The sequence below is a fragment of the Prionailurus viverrinus genome, chromosome A1 (assembly GCF_022837055.1).
Source record: "Prionailurus viverrinus isolate Anna chromosome A1, UM_Priviv_1.0, whole genome shotgun sequence".
Classification (NCBI taxonomy): Eukaryota; Metazoa; Chordata; class Mammalia; order Carnivora; family Felidae; genus Prionailurus; species Prionailurus viverrinus.
In genome coordinates this window covers 240,045,428-240,065,630 of record NC_062561.1, presented here as the reverse complement: position 1 = coordinate 240,065,630, position 20,203 = coordinate 240,045,428, and the positions used below count along the sequence as shown (strand labels likewise).

At 63.1% G+C, this 20,203-nt stretch overlaps 1 protein-coding gene and 1 long non-coding RNA gene across 2 annotated transcripts in view; one reads left to right on the top strand and one right to left on the bottom strand.

The window, feature by feature from the left end:
- The window catches only part of LPCAT1 (lysophosphatidylcholine acyltransferase 1), a 45,473-nt gene extending 26,494 nt beyond the window's left edge, over positions 1 to 18,979 (bottom strand). The window contains exons 1-2 of the mRNA XM_047852968.1: positions 18,819 to 18,979; positions 1,323 to 1,465 (exon numbers count right to left, since the gene is read on the bottom strand). Of these exons, the coding sequence (XP_047708924.1) occupies positions 1,323 to 1,465; positions 18,819 to 18,953 (278 nt within the window). The 5' untranslated portion in view covers positions 18,954 to 18,979. The remainder of the gene's footprint in view (positions 1 to 1,322; positions 1,466 to 18,818) is intronic.
- On the top strand, positions 8,060 to 11,476 carry LOC125162212 (uncharacterized). The gene is made up of 3 exons (XR_007150932.1): positions 8,060 to 8,493; positions 9,686 to 9,798; positions 11,389 to 11,476. It is a non-coding gene; the product is annotated as an uncharacterized LOC125162212 (long non-coding RNA).
- Positions 18,980 to 20,203: the final 1,224 nt, after the last annotated feature.

The window sequence follows — 20,203 nt, the reverse complement described above, 5'->3', positions numbered from 1 at the left end:
ACAGTGGACAGGAATGCCAAGCAGCTGTCCCTCCCTCGGGACCTGCTTCCTGGCGTCCCCGGGCCAGGGGCTGTGCTGGGGACAGAAGGGGAACAGGTCACGGCCTGCCTTTGGGACCTCCGGGAGGGAGACAGACTGTGGCTCACTTGGTACCGATGATGGTCCAAGAACGTGAAACACGGCAGGGGGTGCACACAAAGACCCTGTGTGAGGGGTCCCCCAGGCACCTGGACCGTCCCCAAGCATGGCCACGCCTTACTCATCACTGGCTCAGCAAACGCTTGACTCGAAATTGGCCATCTTTGCCCCGCATGTCAGTGCCCTGTGTGAGCACGACAGGTGCGTGTCGGGACCACGGGCACCGAGGACCCGCCAGCTCCCGCCTGCCGGCCGTGGGCATGGTGTTCCTGCAGAGCAGAGAGCAGAGAGCAGACACGCTCCCGGTGCAGGAAGTCGAGCCTGTCCCTCAAACCCCTTAAGGCTCAGGAGCGAATACCCTGGGCTCTGTCTGCCCTGGCGGCTCCACCCTCCTGGGTGGTATGCGGGTCAGCGGGTGTGGCTGGGCTCCAGCAGAGCTGTTGGTAAACCGAGTGCAGCTGGACCTGGCGTGTGCACCTTTCTGCTGACCCCTGTGCGGACCTAGTAGTAACTCTTTCTGAACAGACCGTTCAAGGGCCCCGTATGGCTGCTGAGAGGCGTTAGGGTGTGGAGAGCAGGGAAGTCTCCGGGTTTACGACAGAAACGACAACTTCCAGGACACTGGAAATACTTCTCGAAGTCCTCCTGACACTCGCCACCTTCATTTACTAATGCGTATACTCTGCGAACAGCTTTAGGAAGAAACAAGAAAATACTGTGATTTCATTTAACTTCCTGCGGTCCACGTTGGGTCTCTGGCTGAGACGTATTCACAACTCGTCCGTCTACAGACGGCTCTCCTTTGTCAGTATCTGGTGAGCAAACGCAAGGGACCTTCCAGGTGTATGAAGCAGGGAGGGTCGCTGGACCCTGCGGAGACCAGACCAGCAAGAAGGACAGATGCTGGCCGACACACAGCCTCGCAGGGCTGGGGACACGGAAACCCGCGGGGAATCTCTGTGCTGAGGACACGCCAACAGCAGCCCAGCCCCAAAGGACCCCCTCAGGGCAGGGGTGTGGTGGGGGCACGGCAGGGGCGGAACCAGCCACTCCCCGAGGGGAAGGGGGCATGTGGCCGGCGGTGTCCCGGCCGGGAGAGGGCAGCCTGGCGTGCTCCAGGCCCAGGCGGGGGAGGAAGGCCAGAGGGGCGGGGCACGCGGTGGCCCTGCAGACGGGTGACTTACTTCCGCCAAGAGGCCGGGGACGGCTCGGGCTCCCTCTCTGAGGACCCCAGCGTGGCGAAGAACGTGAAGGGCCAGGCGAGCAGCATCGCGATCAGGACGAGCAGCAGCCGGATGGGGAAGAGTGTCAGCGTCATGAAGGCCATCTGGGAAGACAGAGGCGAGGTCATTCCGGAATCGGCGGACTCCGCACGGGCAGCCAGCCCCGGAGCTGGCGTGGAAACGCCACGCCTGCCCTCACATGTGGCGGCGAGTGGCCAGGACGTCCTGCAGAGGCTCTGGGCTGCACCGCCATCCCCCAACCCCGGCGCCCACAGTCCCGCACCTGAGCCCCTCTGGGGCCCGCCCAGGGACACACGCCTGAGCCCCAGCACAACACGGGGACGCCTCTGCAGCGCTGAGGTTCCCCGCGGTGAGGCGGATGCGGGAGCTCAGGGAGCACTGGGGACGCCCGTGACTCTCCAGCCCCAGGACATCACGGGCGGGAGCCCAGCAGAGAACGGGCACAGCCAGCCCACCTCCAAACGGGCAGTCTGGTCGGGGTGACACCACGGGAGGGGCTCCGTGGGGATGGACACATGGTTCACCAGAGGGGTCAGGGCAGGAACACGGTGGACAGATGGCCATTCCTAAAACCAAGCGCCCGTGCGCACAGAACCAGGCTGTGGTCCCCGCCTGGGGGCACACGCCTGGGGACACACGCTCAGGAGCCTCGCGGTCTCAGAGGGCCAGCATCTCAGCGATCAGGGAGGAAACAGGGCAGGGGACGGACGGCACAGCTTAAACTTACAAAGGATTGGTGATCAACAGATGCAACTTACAATTATTTGCAGTAACACATGCTTCGAACGTGTAGGTTTCGGCGCAGGGAGGACAGAAAAGACAGGCCAGGAGAAAGTGCACAGCGACGCCTCCCAGCTCCCGGCTGCAGGGCCCACGGCCGCCCCCCTGCTCGTCTGTTACCTGCACCGGACGGCCCTGCGGTTTCTCTGCAGGCGCTCCCGGGTCCCCTGTCAGGAGCAGCACCGCCCAGCAGGTGGGAGACAAGCCGTGTGTGTGAGTTTAAACTGTCTAGTGGCCCCACAAGGTGAGGAAGTGAACGTAGCACAGACATCACATCTGCTGTCCTGTGGTTGATGCCGGTGACGACGTTTCCCATCAAGTGCGGACTTGCTCTGGGCTGTAGCAGACGTGCTTTGCTGATGAGAAAGTACCTTCCCGCCCCTGGGTTCCTGGGAGTTGGGTTTGTTCCACGTCACGAATGGGTGAACGCGACCTGCTGTCCTTCCTGCTTCTGGTGTTTGTTTGCTCAGCCCGCATCTGTCACATGCTGCTTTTAGACGTGAGAACCTTGGTCACAGCGCTGGGGTTTCTTTTTTTTAATGTTTATTTATTTTGAGAGATAGAGAGCACAAGCAAGGGGGGCAGAGAGAGGGAGAGAGAACCCCAAGCAGGCTCCCCGCTGTCAGCACCGAGCCCCGCGTGGGGCTCGACCCCACAAACCGTGAGACCACGACCTGAGCCGAAACCAAGAGTCGGGGATTTTTTTAAGGAACTGCTGAGTCTGCTCACCGATGCGTCTCTGGGTCGAGTCGGGGGCAGGCCTGACCCACAGCTTCCCTCCGGCAGATCCCGTGGCGTGGCCGCCCCTGCACACCAGCGAGCTGCCGCTCGGGGGAGTTTCCACGGCGATGCGCACACAAGCGCTGTTCTAATTTTATTTTCATCGCTTACCCGGGTGTCCCACTTCCTCTGATCCACTGAGAAAATCCTCTCTGGGAGTCCCCAGCGGGTTTTTCCTCCCCTAACCAATCTCCCACCCCGCACGCGTCCGGAAGAGAACCGAGAAGCTGCCCGTGGCACTCTCCCGTGCCTCTCGTCACCCTGCCCTGCCGTGTAATCGGCATTGTTCGTGTCCTCTGAAACTTTTCGGCCTACACTGACCGGTAGTTTTCTACTCTACCAGCCTGTTTCCTGAACCAGTCTTGGATGGGTTTACCGTCCCCGGGGCCAGTCGGTCGGTCGTATGAATTTTAGCTCCTACAGGCACCCCGCTCTTACTCGGACTCTAATGCCCCTCTTAACTTCTTGAGGTAAAAGCACAGAGCGGTATTTTCGGAAGCGCCGCGTTTCCCGCTGCCACACTGAGAACGCCCAGCTTTCTCCAGCCCCACGGTAAGTTCCGGACGGCTGGCTGCGGGCGCCCTGGACGGCCTTTACACCTGCTGCCCGCGCGGGACGGGCCGAGGGACGACCGGGGCAGCAAAACACGTGAGCAGAGCCCGCCAGGAAGTGTTCACAGTGCGAGGGTGCAGCCGCGATGCTGTTCGCCCGCCATCAGGCCTACCCCCCCGCTCTGGGTCGACAAAGACAGAACCACACGGGTTCCTGGAGGGCGTGGGAGCGCCAGCCCCGCCCCGTGCCTCTGAGAACCACAGACGGGGACGGGGACGGGGACGGGGGAGGCGAGGGGCCCCTGGGGGGCAGCGCCCCGCTCCCTCCAGGGGTGACCCAGACCCGCCCGGTGCCCCGAGTCAGGGCACATGTGCCGCTCCTCACGTTGTTAATGACATGTGTTCCCGTGGGTGGCCAGCAGCTGTTGGACCCGGGACACAACACGTGAGTGACCACAACTGACTGTGACGACAATTCGTGCACCTCTTACACGCATCCCGAGAACACCACCTGGTTTCCGAGTTTCACGGCGAGCGGGGAGGGGGCGTTGTGAGTGCCCAGCACGGGCCGGGGCCCTCAGCTCACAGACAGGGCTCGTGCACAGTGTGGTGAGTGAGCGTCACAGGCCTGCAGTGACCACCTGGCTGGGCCTGAAGGATGGGGAGAAGGTGGACACGGGTTTACGAGGGCCACGTGAGCGACTTGGGGAAGGCGAGCACCTTCGGGGGGCCCATGGGGTGCAGGAGGGCCCCGGCCACCTGGGCTAAGACCCCGTGTGTTTCCCGGGCTGCTCCCCAGGACCCCATGACCCTGCCTTGACCTTGCCCCAGCACTGGGCCCACGTGCTGTCCACTGGGCTCAGCCCTGCCCCGGAGAGGCAAACGGTCCGCAGAAGGGGCAGGACTCGGAAGGCTTCCTGCAGCCTCTTCCAGAACGTTCTGTGGGCTATGGCCACTCCTCCTGAATTCCAGGCTACCGGCTGGTTGGACCCTCCTGTCCCCTCGCATCTTCTGGCCCACCTGCGTCCTTCCCAGGCCCGGCCACCTCCCGGTGCCCTCGCTGTCCACCACGCCCTGTGCCCAGCCTGTCGGAGCACGCTCAGAGTTTCCAGCCACAGGACCACAGGCAGGGCAGCCGTGTCAGCCACACGAACGTTCTCAAGTGTGCTGGGGCTGAGGAAATGCGTGCTCAGAACGTCCTGGCTGGACTGGAAAACAAACAGGGCCACAAGCAGACGAAAGGGGCCAACTGGGCTGTTTCCAGGCAGTTCCGGCTCAACATTCGGGAGGCACTGTAATTAGCAACTAGGCTGGACACGGTATTTCCTTCCCGGAGCCAGCGGGGGGCGTCCCATTCCCCAGTGGGAGTGCGCCGGGAGGCAGAGGGAGGCCCCGGGGAGAGAGCGGGTCTCCGCTCCCCACAATCTGAGTAAGACCCAGCTCTGTGGTGGACTCCCTGGCTGGGGCGTGCCCACTCCCACCGGAGCCCCCCTCAGGGCGGCCCTGGGCCAGAGTCAACGGGGCCTCAGGGAGAGAATGCTAGCCTTGCCCCCGGCAATGGCACAGGGCAGGGGCCAGGGGCAGCAGTGGCACACGGGGAGGAACGCTGCTGACCAAGCAGGAAAAGGCTGCTAACACGGGACCCGCGTCCCCTCCAAGATGCTCCGAGGGCTGTGGCCTGTCCCTGTCGGGAGCCCCAGTCACCCTCAAAAGTGCCAGGCCGGCCCTCCCATGAGCTGAGGGTTTATAACCCAGTCCCAGGGGGGGCCGTGGTGACAGTCCCTGGCTGAGTCGGTTCACGCTCCTTGGAAGCTGGCTTAGATACACGGTCCCATCGGAAAGGGGTCCCCAGGGACAGACGCTGCCCTCCAGGTTCACGGTTGCCCTGAGTCACAGAGCAGCTGTTCCGGCCCGGTATGCTCTGTCTGGAGTCCCCGCTGGAGCAGACCCAGGCGCAAGGAGACCCTCACGGCCGCCTGCAGGCTCCCGGCACTATTTCCTGCCAGACGGAACCAGGGCTCCTGGGCAAAGGCACTCCCAGCGGGGGCAGAAAACGTGGAAGGGGTACCTGGAACCCAGCGGCACAGCGGAGATGGGGAAGGCAGGCAGAGGTCCCCGGGCCCGGGAGCCCCCGCGGCAGACATGCCACTGTGACCACGGTAAGAGCCATCGATGAGGTAACGGAACTTCACACGTGCTCACGAGTCCATCAGCCAGGCGCACACGCCCCACCTCACTGGGGGCCTCCGCGGACCCCAGGAGACCAGCTCCGAGTGGCACCCGGGCCAACAAGGACGAAGAATCAGGCATCGTGCTGTCCATCCCGAGACTGTCCCTTGGGGCAGCCACGGGGAGAACCCGGGAGTGTACCCACAGGCTTCCGGAACCTCACCACTCGCACACACCCATGTGAAGGGGCCTGTGTGGACGGAGACAGACATGTGAGCCGGGCGCCGTGTGGATGAGCCACGTGACAAGCCAACAGAAACAGAGCCTCCTGATTCTGGATCAGAAGACACGGGAGACACGGGGAGGCGATCGGTAAAACGCAGAGCAAGACGCTCAGGGACAAAAGCCCCAAACACACCGTAAGAAAATAAAAGCAAGGAGCTGGAAGGAGGCTCCAGGGGAGGACGTGTGTGAGGCTCCGGGGTTGACGCCCGCGGCCCTGCTCTAGACACACGCGCACCCGGGAGCATCTACAGGTCAAGTCTGGGCTTTGCTTGCGGATCAGTGAGACCAGGGAGAGAGCAGGCGTCGGCGAGACCAGAGTGGCCGGAAGTTGGCGACTGCTGAGGTGGGCGAGGGTGGGCATGGGGCTCACTACGTTTTCTCTGCTTCAGTGTTAGGGGCTGAACCGTGGGCCCCCCTTCAGTACTGATGCCACAACCCCCAGCCCACCTCCCGACGTGCCCGTACTGAAGACAGGGCCTTGGAAAGGGTATTAAGGTACAATCAGGTCACCAGAGCAGACCCTAATTCCATAGGACAGGTGTCCTTATACGAAGAGGAGACTAGGTTACAGACACGCACAGAGGGACAGCCGGTGAGGACTCACGAAAGTCACGGCACCTCCACGCCAAGGAGAGAGGCCTCAGGAGGAACCCACTCTGCCCACGCCCGGGTCTCGGGCTCCCAGCTCCCAGGACCGGGACAGATAAACGCCTGCTCTTAAAGCTGCAAGTCTGTGGGGTCAGCACCCGAGCACACTCACTGGCGTCCATCTCAAACCTCCCGGAGGAAGACGGTTCTAATGTAAAACGTTCCCCGATTCTCAGTGAGCTCACCGGATCCGTGGTCTGGAGCTGTGGTCACAACACCCCCGCTCAGGCTCACCTGGCAGCCACTCCCTCCTCTCTGCCAAGGCCATGAAGGCCACCAGGACCGCCGACATCATCGTCACGCAAGCTGGTCCAAGCGCCTTGTGTTTCACAATCAACACAGAACCGCCGACAGGGTGCACGAGAGACAAAGACCTCGGGTGCACACGAGGAAGGGTCCTCGGTGTCTCCACCTGTGCCGCCCTGTGGCAGGCCAGGTCACTGCAGTGACACGCGTCCTCGCAGGGCGTGCACAGGCTGGCCAGGCACCGAGATACCGTGCGCCCCCAGCGCACACCGAGGGACCCCAGCCTGCGGTGCAAGGTGCTATTGGTGGGAGGGCAGGTTGCAGGGAGAGCGGGTTCCAGGGCCAGCGTGCTTCAACTGCAGAAAGGATAATCACCACCATCCAAAGGACACGAGAACGTGTTCCCAAATGCACTAGAGAAAGATGCACCCTCCGTGTGATTTGAGAAAACAGGAGACACACGCGGAGGCACCTGCCGGCCACACACAGTGACACACGGTCCTACCCTGCACTAGTTCCACCCAGCGGCTTAGAAAGTGTCAGGGAATGGCGCTCACACACGGCGAGCACCCCATCAGCCCGCAGGCCACACACGCCCCTCCTGGAGGCTGCTGGACACACAGACGAACGAGAAAGCGAACGTGGGAGACCACAGCTCAGCACCGTGGCCATGAGGCTGAACACAGGGCCCCGGGGCCCACCGGCTGTGGGGGAGGCCAGGTGCACCTGGGGTTCTGCAAACAACCGTCCTCTCCCACGAAGCTGCGCGACAAGGCGCTACGGGTGACAGCTCAGGGAGCCTGTGTGTGCAGCTGGCGGGCCCAGCTCCCCGGGAGCCGCTCGTGCGGGTGTTGTTGCTGACAGCACAGCCGGATGGTGCCACCAGGGGACACTGAGGCGATGGTCACTGTGTGACAGGTGCTGGTGGCCAGCCAGAGGGAGGAGCTTCGAGGACGTACCAGAAGGGACCGGCTCCTGGGGGAGGAGCTTCGAGGATGGACCAGAAGAGACCGGCTCCCGGGGGAGGAGCTTCGGGGACGGACCCAAGGGGACGGGCTCCCGGGGGAGGAGCTTCGGGGACGGACCCAAGGGGACCGGCTCCCGGGGGAGGAGCTTCGGGGACGGACCCAAGGGGACCGGCTCCCGGGGGAGGAGCTTCGGGACGGACCCAAGGGGACCGGCTCCCGGGGGAGGAGCTTCGGGGACGGACCCAAGGGGACCGGCTCCTGGGGGAGGAGACAGGGCTGCCACCTTCGCATCAGTTAGACCCCAGTATTCGGACGGCACGTTCTTCCAGAACAACAGAGCCCAGTGAGCGCAGGGAAGGGAGACGATCACGAAGGAGCGAGGCCCGGGGGGATGGTGGAGCCTGGATTAATGGGGATGCTACAAATACAGCGAACACGGGAGAGGGTCCAGGGGGGACCACGGGCACCCTGAGCTGGCAGTGAGGTGCCATCTGAGCGGTGGCCTGCCCACACCCAGCAGGACGGGCTCCCAGGGCCGAGCAGGGAAGTCCCAGACTTGTGGACACTGGGGGGCTCCCGGCCCAGAGACCCAGCTCACTGGCTGAAGGGACGCCTCAGGACCAAGTCCCGGAAGGGCTGCCGTTCCGGGAGCCACACTGAGAGGGAACCAGCTAGCCCCATCAGGTAGGCCCGGTGGCTCAGGGGTTAGCGCGGGCTCATCTTCTGAAACGAGCCTGCACAGGGCTCAGGCGCTGAGGGCACCCTGGCGTCTGGGGTGGGTCTTGTAGTTTCCTCACACAGCACCCTGGGGGGCTGGCCTGGGTGGCTCCAGGCTCTTCCCACGAGGAGAGGAGAGATGAGACACACGGAGTCTGCAGAAAGATCGCCAGGGCAACGTGGGATAAACAGAGGAGAACCCTACCTGGGGAATCGCTCTCTTCTCTTTGCTGTCACTTACTTAAAAATTCGAAAGCAAGTTGTTTTTGAAAATCCTGATTTAGAACAGACAGAATATTCCGAAACTGGGAAGCCAATGCCCAATGTCCCCCCGCCCCCCGAGCCTGGTCCAGGAGGGAAGCGGTCCGCAGAGCCACGTCCCCTGGGGCCACTGTCCCCCGACGCAGCAACAAAACACATACATCTACCTTTCCTTCTAAAGAACTTAGAAAACGTGCAGCAACTGTCACAGGAGAGCCATCAGCTGGCAGTCCAGTGCTTCCCTGCACAAACCCCCGGCCTCGGAGCCTCGGAAGGAGAGTGGCCATGCGGACCCAGCGCCCTACAGATGCCTGCCCAGCAAGCCAACCTCAGAAAGCACATCCCCTCTGTGTCCCCACAGGGGGACGGAGCAGGGGACAGGGAGCATGCTGTGCCCCAAACGCACGCGGCAGGGGTGGGGATAACCACCTCCTTCCAGTAGCTTCCTTACTGGAAAGCAGACAGAGGGAGCCGCGCCCTGAACTGTGCTGCGATGCTCCCACGTCCTCAAGCGCAGCTGCTCTCACGCAAAGACTCCCCTCCACGAAAAGACAAAACACGGAGCGAGGCTAGAAATCCGGGGTGGGGGCGGCGCAGGGACGTGGGGGTCACGTCGGAGGCCAGCTCTGTCTTCACTGGGCCTCCTGCGTGACTGTCATTGTTTACTCTGGTGTCAAATCCCCATCGGACTGACCGTCCTTTCCTGGCTGATGTGTGCGGGTGATGGTCTTCTCGCCCCTGGGCTCCCACGGTCCCTCACGCTGAAGCCGTCTGTCCGGCCATGTGACTGTCGGGCCACGCTCACCGCTACACAGAAGCTATTTTTTCTCAGCTCTCCCACTCAAACCTAAAATTAAATATAGCGTTCCTAAAACCTGCTTTTTCCCTTAACCCGCAGGCAGCCCTGGTCCTGTCCGTCCGGCGCCCCAGTCCTGTCTGTCCAGGAGCTTTCAAACCTCATCTCGAGCACACTCACCCAACCTGGAGTTTCTGCAAAAGGACAGTCTTTCGGTAATTCACTCTGAGTTTGCAACCTGCAACGCAGTCCAACGGCAGAGCCGTTTTCCCAGACACACACACACACACACACACACACACACACACACACACATCGTGCCTGACACGCTGGACGGCCTGGCTCGTCGGGCAGCAGCAAACAACTGTGCGGTTCCCTGTGGAATCAGAGTTGCTCTGTCCATGGCACCCCAGGGCACGCACCCCGTAACCAAGGGAATCTGCATTACTCGGTCCTCCTCACCTGCCCTTTGAGGAGCGTCTGAGGGCCCGGGGGCGGAGGTCAGAGCCTTGCAGGGGCTCAGGCCGTGTCTGGTCTGTCACCAGGCACCAGGCACTTCATGGGGTCCCGTGTGCAGGCCCCCGGCACCAGGGCCCACACACAGTCCAGCTGGCGAGAGAGGCGTGAAGCCAAGTGCGTGGTCAGCGGGCAGCCAGGAGGGCAGTTCAGGGCCCCCGGTGAATGTAGCAGACGGAGGCACGGGGGGCCCCGAGGGGGCGGGCAGGGCACTCGGGGACATCAGGAGATGCCTGCCACACAGACTCCAGGTCCCCAGGAAAAACCACCAGGGGCTGGGCCCCCAGGCAGGGGAGGGACGCAGCGGCCGGTGGAGAAAGGCCTGGGAAAGCAGGGACCTCAGTGTCCCTGCTGCACAGACAAGAGAATGAAGGACCGGACGGGCCTGGGGGCAGAGAGGAAGACCCCCGGACCCCTGCCGCACTGCCACTGTCACGGCCGCCACCTCAGCTGCCCAGGCTCCCCCGCTGGCGCTCAGCCCTGAGAGCACGCTGCTGGGCAGCGGCACGATGCCCCCTCCACTGAAGACCCGCTCCTACCTGAGCACCTCTGAGCTCCCAGGGCCCCTTGTGTGCCCCCGTCTCCCCCCCAGTCTGGGCTTCCCTGAGCTCAGGGTTTCAGCCCGAGTGCACCTGCAGAGAGCCCTGGGGGCGGGGGGGGGGGGGGGGCGGGCAGCGGCTCGGGCTGGGAGTAGGCAGAACACATGTGCTGGAGAACAAGTTCACCGGGCCAGCGCACGCACGCCAAGTGTCTATCGCGAGCCAGAGCCAGCGTGCTCCCGACGCCCACACGGCATGCACACCAGTGGGGACAGCCCTGGCTGGCTCACAGCCCTGCGGGCAGCAGCAGGCGGGAGAGAGGGCTTGCCTGCGGGCAGGGGCAGGGGTGGGGAGGGGAGGGAGCACCTATCCTCCAGGGGAGGGGACTGGAGAGCTCCGCGCTACCTGGTGGGGTTTAAGGAAAGACAAGAAGTGCAGGGCCCTGTGTGGGGGGAGGGGGCGGTTGTGGGTGTTCACGGCCGGCCCCTCCCGGCTCAGACGGCCAGCACACGCCCTCAGCCTCCGCCTCTCCTCGCCCCTCCCACCCACAGAGTTTCCCGCAAAATCTCATTTCCTCAGGGTCTTCCGGACCCCTGAGCTAGAGCCGGAGCTCTGTCCCCGGTCCCTGTGACTCCACGCTGCCAATCCTGTGCCCCCCCGAGACGTGAAATTCCAGGCAGGCCAGAGGCCCTTCGCGGGTCCCGGGTCACCCTGAGAACTTAGCGCCCCGGCCTGGCTCTCTCTTGGCAGGTGCTCAGGAACAGACCAGCGGGACAGAAGCAGAAACACCATAAAGAGTAAGATTTCTGGGCTGGACGTTCCACTCTGGGGACGAGGCTCACATCCAGAGCAGGAATTGGCCCCAGATCCCTATTTAAAGACTGGAGGAACTCAGCGACAACTGACCCGTTTCCACAGGCTTCTCACCTGTGGGGCCAGGACACCCTGTAATTACACGTCCTCGGAAAGGGAGCTTTCCAGGCACAGAGCTCCCACCTACAGGGTGGTGGGAGCCCTCTCCCCCACAGATGGGTACAAGCCCAGGCTGGGAGCACAGCTGGAGGGGGACACGTCCTGGTGAGGCGCTGGGGGGGGGCGGAGGGGGCGGCACATCCTGGTGAGGGAGGGACTGGGAGGGGAGGGCCGCCCCGCCCCCAGAGGCACAGTGCCTCTCCCAACCTAAGGGGGCTAAGGGGAGGGACCAGGACCTGACCAACCAACCAGGGAGTAGGCGGGAGCAGGGAGGGAGCACACAGAAGGCCCCCTGTCCCTGTCCGCTGAGCAAAGGAGGCTCAGAAGCAAAGCACAGGGTCAGAATGCAGCGGGGCCTTTGGGGATGAGCACCTGAGTCCCTGTGCCCCGGCCGGCCGCACCAGGAGCTGTGAGCTAACCTGCCCACGAAGCGTCTGCTCCTCCCACAGCTGCTGCCCCGGGACACAGCAGGGCCCGGCCCTGAAGCTCAGTCCTGACAAAGTGACGCTCAGGTCAGGTCCATCCATCCGAGGACACAGCCCGCAGCTCCTAACAGCAGTGTCTCAGGTCGGGGCGTGTCCTGGCACGGAAGGGGGCGCAAGGGTCCTGGGGAGCAGCTTACCGTCGCTCGCCTCACGGTCAGGACTGCTTCAGCCACGAGCAGAGCAGAGCGCAGTCCGAGGGGCAGGGAACGTGCGAGGGGCACCAACCTGCCCTGCCCGGTGGGGGCCTCAGGGCTGGCATGAGGCAGGGAGGAAGAAGACTGAGAAAAATAAGTAACTGTCAATCCCCCCTCCCGCCCCCCCGCCAGACGCACCTGAGAGGCACAGACCCGGTCCCCCCAGCTGCTCACCCCCACAGACACACCTGGCCTTGCGCCCCAGGAACTCCCTTATCTCTAGGGCACTCGGCAGGATCTGAATAGAAGAATCTTGAAATTCAAGAGCTGAAGCATTTCCAGAGACTTCCAATCATTCGGCAAATATCCAGAGAGCCTGTGGGGCCCAGGGTCATAGCACATCCTCAGTCCCTCGCAAGGGGCCCCTCCTGGAGCCCTACGATGCCCTCCCTCCAGCTGCAGACACCCCCGTCCAGGCACCTCCTACCCCACTCCCCTCACAGACCGAGCGCCCCCAGGACATCTCCGCTCAACCTCACCCCCAACAGCTGGCTTCCCCAAAATGATGGCTCTAGGGCACCATCTGCGGGAAGCTCCTGGGGAACCTCCAGGCCCTGTCCCCCAACTGCAGGGAGCCCCTTAACCACATGCCACCTCCAGCCCCCAGCTGTGTGAGTCCCTCTCCAGCTGCAAGGAGACTCGAGGGTACAATCTGTCCCCCACCAGCTGTAGGGAGCTCCCAAAGCATCCTGGCTGTCTGCCCACCCAGAGGTAGGGAGGATCCTGGCTCTGTCCCCCCAGCTGCAGGGAGGATCCTGGCTCTGTCCCCCCAGGTGTAGGGAGCTCCCAGAGCATCCTGGCTGTTCCCCCCCACCACCCAGATGTAGGGAGGATCCTGCCTCTGTCCCTCCAGATGTAGGGAGGATCCTGGCTCTGACCCCCCCAGCTGCAGGGAGGATCCTGGCTCTGATCCCCCAGATGTAGGGAGCTCCCAGAGCATCCTGGCTCTCCCCCCCCCCCCCCACCAGATGTAGGGAGGATCCTGGCTCTGACCCCCCAGCTGCAGGGAGGATCCTGGCTCTGTCCCCCCAGGTGTAGGGAGCTCCCAGAACATCCTGGCTGTGTCCTCCCTCAGATGTAGGGAGGATCCTGCCTCTGACCCCCCAGCTGCAGGGAGCTCCCGGCCCACCGTAACACTTTCGGGGTGAGGGTGGGTCTCACACCAAGCCTGGCAGGGGTGGAGAGGGGCCTGGGAGCTCGCTACCCCAACTACCCTGGGGAAGGGGAAGTGTGGAGTGGGCTGGTCCAAGCGCTCCTGGGCACAACACACAAAAGCCGCCGGGACAGGATGGGAGGGCGTGGGGTGGGGGCCGGAGGCAACAGTGGCCGTGGCTGCTCTGGGGGGCAGGGGAGGGGGACTCTGAGCTTGGGAGCTGCTGAGCTCCGTGGGCCCACGAGGACGTAGAGCTCGTGAGTCACGTGGCACAGAAGTGACTAAGGACTCAAGTCCTTCCTGCTGGTGAGAGACTTAGCGCCACAGGGACGGGGTTCCGCTGTGGGCCCTACGCTGGGAACATTCAGGGCCTGATCCCAACCAGGCCCTCAGCCCTGGGATTCCCGGCTGTCTTGGAGCAGGGTCACTTCTGGGCATGCTCTATATGGAGCAGACCTGCCCTCCAGGCCTCAGGGACTCTGTCTGAGCCCGGCTCTGTGCCCCCGTCCTATGGGTTTCAAATATTAACACTGCTAAAGATGCTCTTCAGAAAGACTCTATGTGGGAAAAGAAATCACCACACTGGCTCTAAGACGAAAGTAAGACTCGTGGAAGTAAAAAGGCCACGGTGTCCAGGCACCTGGAACACGTCCCACGTGTGAGCACTGACGGAGCCAGCGGCTCTGCCCAGGCCAGTCCCTGGCAGCTTCGCAGGGCGTCAGCAGGTGTGAGAAAACCGAGGGGGCCCTGTGCTAGAAGAGGCAGGTGCCACTGCTGCGTCTGCGTTTAAGGGCAGCATTTAGCAGAGGTGCCCTCACTGAAGTGTGCAAGGCTACCACACGGGGAAAACACAAAACACCAGGAACGTGCAACTCGGTCACGCTGCTGCCCATCGTGAAAGGGAGGGCTGCAGGATGACTGACTGGGCCTGAGAAGCACAAGCACTGTCCTCACACTTCAGACACACCCTTCGCTCTGGCCTCCTTTGCAAAATAATCTGCAGACTTACTAAAGGCGTGCGGAACACCAGAAATGTGGGAAACACTCCTCGTCCCGACCCACTGCAGCAAACTGTGCGGGGCGGGCTCTGGGGACGGGACGTTCGGTCCAGGACGTGAAGGTCAGAGAGGCGGAAGGCCCCGGGGGCAGGAAGGTGAAGGAGCAAAGTGCCAGCGAGGCCCCAGGTCTCTGGCAGGGTAGGGGTGAAGCTCTATGAAACACGATTTGTGGGAGTCCTGCTCAGACTCGCAGGAACAGAGCGCTCAGGACACGTCCTCGGACTTTCTCCACCATCTGGGCGAGGCCTCTGGTGGGCGGATGCCTGCGGGGGCAGAGGGCGGGCAAGCACCGGCTTCTGCAACAGGGCGCTTGACTGGCCAGTTTCAGGGACAAAACCTTCGTCTAAAACGGGACGTAAAACTGACAGTACTTTGTTCAGTACTCTGAAATGAAGAAGAACGCAAAACACGACCGCGTGCGCACGTCCATACTTGCGTGTGTGTGCACACACACACACTGAGACTCTGTTTCAGGACCAGAGAGCAGGCAGGATGGAAAGTCAAGTCTCTCCAATCCCGGACCCCCTTCCCCACTCCCCGACGCTAGCCACAGTTAAGCGCAATGTGCTCGCCCTTCCGGAAAATGACAGCCGGATTACAGGCGGCTCTTGGTGCATTCGGAGAGACAGCCAGTCCCCGAGGGCAGGGCTCATGGGCACTGAGCCTGCCTGGGCGTCCGGGGACCTCGGAGTCTACTCGCCTGGGACACCAGGACGGGCGTGGGGCCTCCACCCCCTGCCTCGGGGGCTGTGCTGCCCGGCCAGCGGCAAGGACGCTGCACCTTACTGGGCCACACGTGCACCAACGGAGGCCGTGCTCTCAGGCTCCCAGGGCCCCGCTCCAGAGCCTCAGACTCTCAGACTCCCAGGCATCTGGGGGGGGGGCCGGGCCCCGCTGCAGCCGGCCCTCTGTGTCTTCCCACGCGACGCCTGCTGTCCTGGAAATCCTCATTCCCATGTCACGTTCCTCCCGGAATTCCATTGCCACCCGCGCGGCTCACGGACACCAGAGTCAAGCTGCCCTCCCCTTTACGCACCCCTTCACGCTCTTCAGCAGAGCAGTCTCGTGCGTGGAGTACCCAGACAGAGGGGCAGCGGGAGCACTGGGGTGGGTGCCCGGAAGCCTGGCAGGTCAGAGAAGCAGCTGGGAGCCACCAGGCCTGGAAGTGTGCGGGGTGTGGGACCCCCGGCCCCAGGAGGGCCACACCTGACTCGGGATGCAGGCTGGAACCAGGGGCACCTGCTGCTTGCCTGCCTCCCTCCCTCTTCTTTCTTTCCTTCCTTCCTTCCTTCCTTCCTTCCTTCCTTCCTTCCTTCCTTCCTTCCTTCCTCCGTTTCTTTCTTTCTTTCTCCTTCCTTCCTTCCTTCCTTCCTTCTTTCCTTCCTTCATCAAAACTCATGTATTTGGACAGAACTTGGAGACAAAGATCACCTGCCTCTGAGAAATTAAAACTGCACACAGGCCTCCCTGCAAATGTGCTGGGTCGGAGCCTGTCCCTGCGTTCAGCCTTGGCAATGCTCTCTGTGGATTTAACTGGGAGAAGGTGAACCCCGCAGTGTCCTCACATAAAGGACTCCGTTCCAAGATGTACAGGAAGCCAGACTGCTTTCTGGGAAGTACATTCTAACCCTAACCCTGGCCCAGGTCACAGGAGTTCAGAAATGAGGAAACATCAGAGCTGGAAGTGGGGTGCACTCACACCTGGGGGTTCCAACAGGAAGTAACCCCCAACACCCAGGTGACAGACACCGCTTTGGGACTCCCAAAACAGCAAATCACCACGAGGCTAACCAATTCCGTACTATTCAGTTTTCATGTCTTAACGAGTTATTTTCTGCCCAAAGAGATACTTAAGCTCCTTGCTAAATCTGCTACTAGATGACAGATGGCCTGGTCATTAGCCTGCAGGTGACTAACAGCCCCTCCCCAGCGGCACAGGTGAGGGCAGGCGCCCTCACCGCCTTCCCTTCACTCGGAATTTAGGTGAGTCTCTGAGCAGCCCTCGGCTGTCTCAGTCACTGCTGGATCGGTTTATTTACTGATTCGGGAGGCAGGCTCTGTATGCTTGCACAGGCTAGTTTCCTCTGTGGAAATCTTTGCATAATACGGTGCAGAGAAGTAAAAAGCTTCGCAGAGAAGTAAAAAGCTTCGCAAAGCACTGCTTTGTGAAAAGCAAAATGTTTCTGCAAAGCGAAACTCGGAAGTTAGCATTTACAAGTTACACACTCCAGACCACGCTGGGGACAGCTGAACAGTAACCACAGCTTTGCCACCAACGTATAAATACACCATGATGATTCTGGCGAATATTCTGACACGGCCTCTGAAAGAGCGCAACCAGGTGTATACAAAGTAACCTTCCCTTTCTGAGGGGCTGAAACAGTCCACTCACCTGTTCTTTCTTGAGTGTCTTCCAGAAGCTGTGAGCCAACATCTAAAACCAGAACCTCTGCCTGGCGCTAAAGAACAGCTCCCAGAGCTGCTCCAAACCCCGGCGGCTCCACGACCCTGCGACCGGGGCCTGAGGGGAGTGGGGGATTTCTGGCTCGGCTCTTACATCTGGCCCCCTTCGCTCGTTCACTCACTCTACAGCTAGCTGAGTGTCCACAGTGCACCTCGCCTGAGCAGCAAGCACATAGCTTGGGACGGGACAGACCTGGCCCCTGTCCGTCCACAGTAATGGGGGCGAGGCTGCAAAAGTGACAGGGATGCAGAGGTAGGAGGCACAGCAGGAAGATGCAGGCTTACAGCAGCTGGCGCCCAGGGGTCGGGCTGCAGGTGGGGCAGGGCCTTGGAAGCCACCCAGAAGAAGAGTCAGGGCTCAGTCCCAGGGCAACCCTCAGAGGGTTCAGAGCCATGGATCACAGGGGCGAAGGGGGTCGGCCGGTGGGGGGGCCATTCAGGAGCCCAGAGGAAGCTGCTGCGCTCCTAACCCCCTCACAGCTGGGTAGGGCACCGCAGGCGAGGAGTTCGAGTCCGCGAGCCAAGGAATGCAGCAGAGGGGGACCAAAGACCACACAGGCAGGCAGCGACTGGCGTCTGGCTCCAGACAGACACAGGGACAAGGCCCAGGAGCCGACTGGGATGGCCCTGCTTTCTCCCGTCACCAGAAGGGATGCCACCCGACCTTCTCTCCTCTGTCCTCAATCTTGTGCCCACCCTTCCCTCTCCCACCACAATAACCAAGTCCACCTAGAGGATGCTTCGAGAAAAAGCAGGCAGCCCACGACAACTTCAGACTGGGTTCAAGAACCCAGTTTGCACTTTGATATTGTTCCAAGTGAATAACTTTTTGCATTAAAGAAATCGAAGTGTCACCCGAAAAAGTTCTGTCACAGCGGAAAATATACTCTCCGTCAACTGGACAACAGCTAAACTCCTAAATCTGTACCTGTTTCTATTGCGGTTTTGGAGCTAAAGGAAAGGCTGTACTGAGAGCAGTCTTACAGAAACGCGAACACAAGGAACAACCAGAGGCCCAACATTGCCAGGAAGTGCACCCCACCGGGTCAGGGTGCCAGCCCCCACCGGGTCAGGGGGAGGCGCACCCCCACCGGATCAAGGTGGGCGCACCCCACTGGGGGGCGCACCCCACCGGGCCAGGGAAAGCGCACCCTACCGGGCCAGGGGGGGCGCACCCCCACCGGGTCAGGGAGGGCGCACCCCACCGGGTCAGGGAATGGAGCCCACCTTGGAAACCCTGGATCGATGTGAAGGAAAAGGACCAGTGTGGGGCCCCACTGCCTCCTGCAGGCCCCATCCTCAGCCAGGACCAGAGGGCGCCACGAACAAAACTGCACACTGTTCCCTCCCGTCACGGAACCGAGAGTACATAAAGCCGATTCCGCTACAGACGAACCCGGAGGGACCCCCCCCTGCACGCTCCGCAGAACACAACTTGCAAACGCAGAGGCGGACATCCTGCCGCTCCCTTCAAGGCACCTCGCGCGGGCTCGAACGAGCCACGAGGTCCCCACACAAGAAGCTCATCAAGCGACAAAGTCCCATCCCGGGGGCGGGGGGGCCGCGCCTGTCCCTCGTGGGGCCTGCGAGCGGCGGGAAGGGACGCGGGACCGGGGGACCGCGCGGCGCAGAGCGACGGGGATGCAGGGATGGCGGGAAGGGGGCGTGGGGAGAAGGGATGTGGGGCCCGGCCCGGGGGGAGGGGGGGGGCGAGCCAGAAGGGACGCGGACGGGGCGAGCGCGGCCAGCGGCAGGGCCGCGTGGGGGTCGCGGGCCGCGGGGGGCGGCGGGGTGGCCGCGGGGCCAGGCCGGCGAGACCCCCTCCCCGGCCGCAGGGGCTCGGGAGCGCACCCACCTGGGCCTTCCGCAGGGCGCCGAGGCGCAGCTCGTGCACGAAGGGGTTCCGCCCCGGGGGCGCCAGCCGCCGCGCGTCGCCGGCCCCCGCGCCGGAGGCGGGGGCGACCCGGGGACCGCGCGCCCGCAGCCTCATGACCGCCGCCCGCCGCAGGGAGCCGGGCGCCGGGCGCAGAGCGGGCGCGGAGCGGGACGCAGAGCGAGCGCGAGGCGCGGGGCGCGGGCCGAGGATGCGCGGCGGCCGGGGCGGGCGGACGCGCAGGCGCAGGCCGGCGGCGGCGTGACGCGGGGGGCGGGGCGGGCGGGCGGGGGGCGCCGGCGGGGCGAGGCCTGGGCGGACGGGGGCGGGGCGTCCCGAGAGCCCCGCCCCCGAGGGCCCGGAGGGCGGCCCCGCCCGCGCCCTGCGCCTGACCTCGGCTCCCGCCCTCCTCCCCCCCCCCGCCCCCCCCCGCAGGGGGTGGCGGGGCGTCCCGGACCGTCGGTCCTGAAGGGCGCCCAGGCTCTGGCGGCGCCCCTCCCGCAGTGGCCAGACGGCGGGGACCCTCAGGCCGGGCCTGCCCCCCCCCCCCCCCCCCCCCCCCGCGCAGCGAGGCCCGCCACGTCGCCCCGTCCTGCCGCAGCCCCCAACCCCCAGCCCCAGCCCCAGCCCCAGCCCAAATCCCGAGGGACACGACGAGCCGGGCCGCACGTGCAGAGGCCCGCGCCGACTCTGTCGAAGCTCCACAGGGACGCGCCCAGACCCAGCTCTTGCCGCTTTTCCTGCTTGTCTGCCCTCGCTGGGACCTGACCTCCGTGGGCGGCGGCGGGAGGGAAAGGAGGTTTCCTCCGGGCGCTGCTGCCGGGTCCGTCTGTGCCCGTCCTGGTGGCGAGCTGCACCCCGAGAGCGGCCCTGCCCCGAGACGCACGGTCTCCCACCCGGGCAGTGCCATCCGCTGGAGGGGTGCACAGAGGCATTTGCTGATGGGACCCAGTGGTTCAACAGGGTCGTGAATCAAAGGATTCTTTCTGGTTGGCTCATTACTCCAGTTCATGGAATTACTCCCTTGCACGAAGGGGAGGCATTTGGGGATCCCTCATTTGTGGCACAGTATTAACTGGGCAAAAGGTATCAAAATTTATAAATTTCTAAAATTTACCGCAAACTCTACGTGGTGAGCAGGGCTACGTTTCTGTGCGTGACTGTCCTTGTGACCCTGACGGGCAGGAGGTGACCCCTGAAGCAGGCAGCGGGCATGGGTAAGGGAGGGCAACTTGGGCACAGTCCAGCAGCCCCCCCGGTTCACATGATGCCTGAAATCATGAGGAAGCAGTCTAAATGCTTCCTGCATTGCTCTGGGACTAGGGGAAGGCCAGGCCCTACTGTAGGGCTGCCTGGCCATGGGGTCC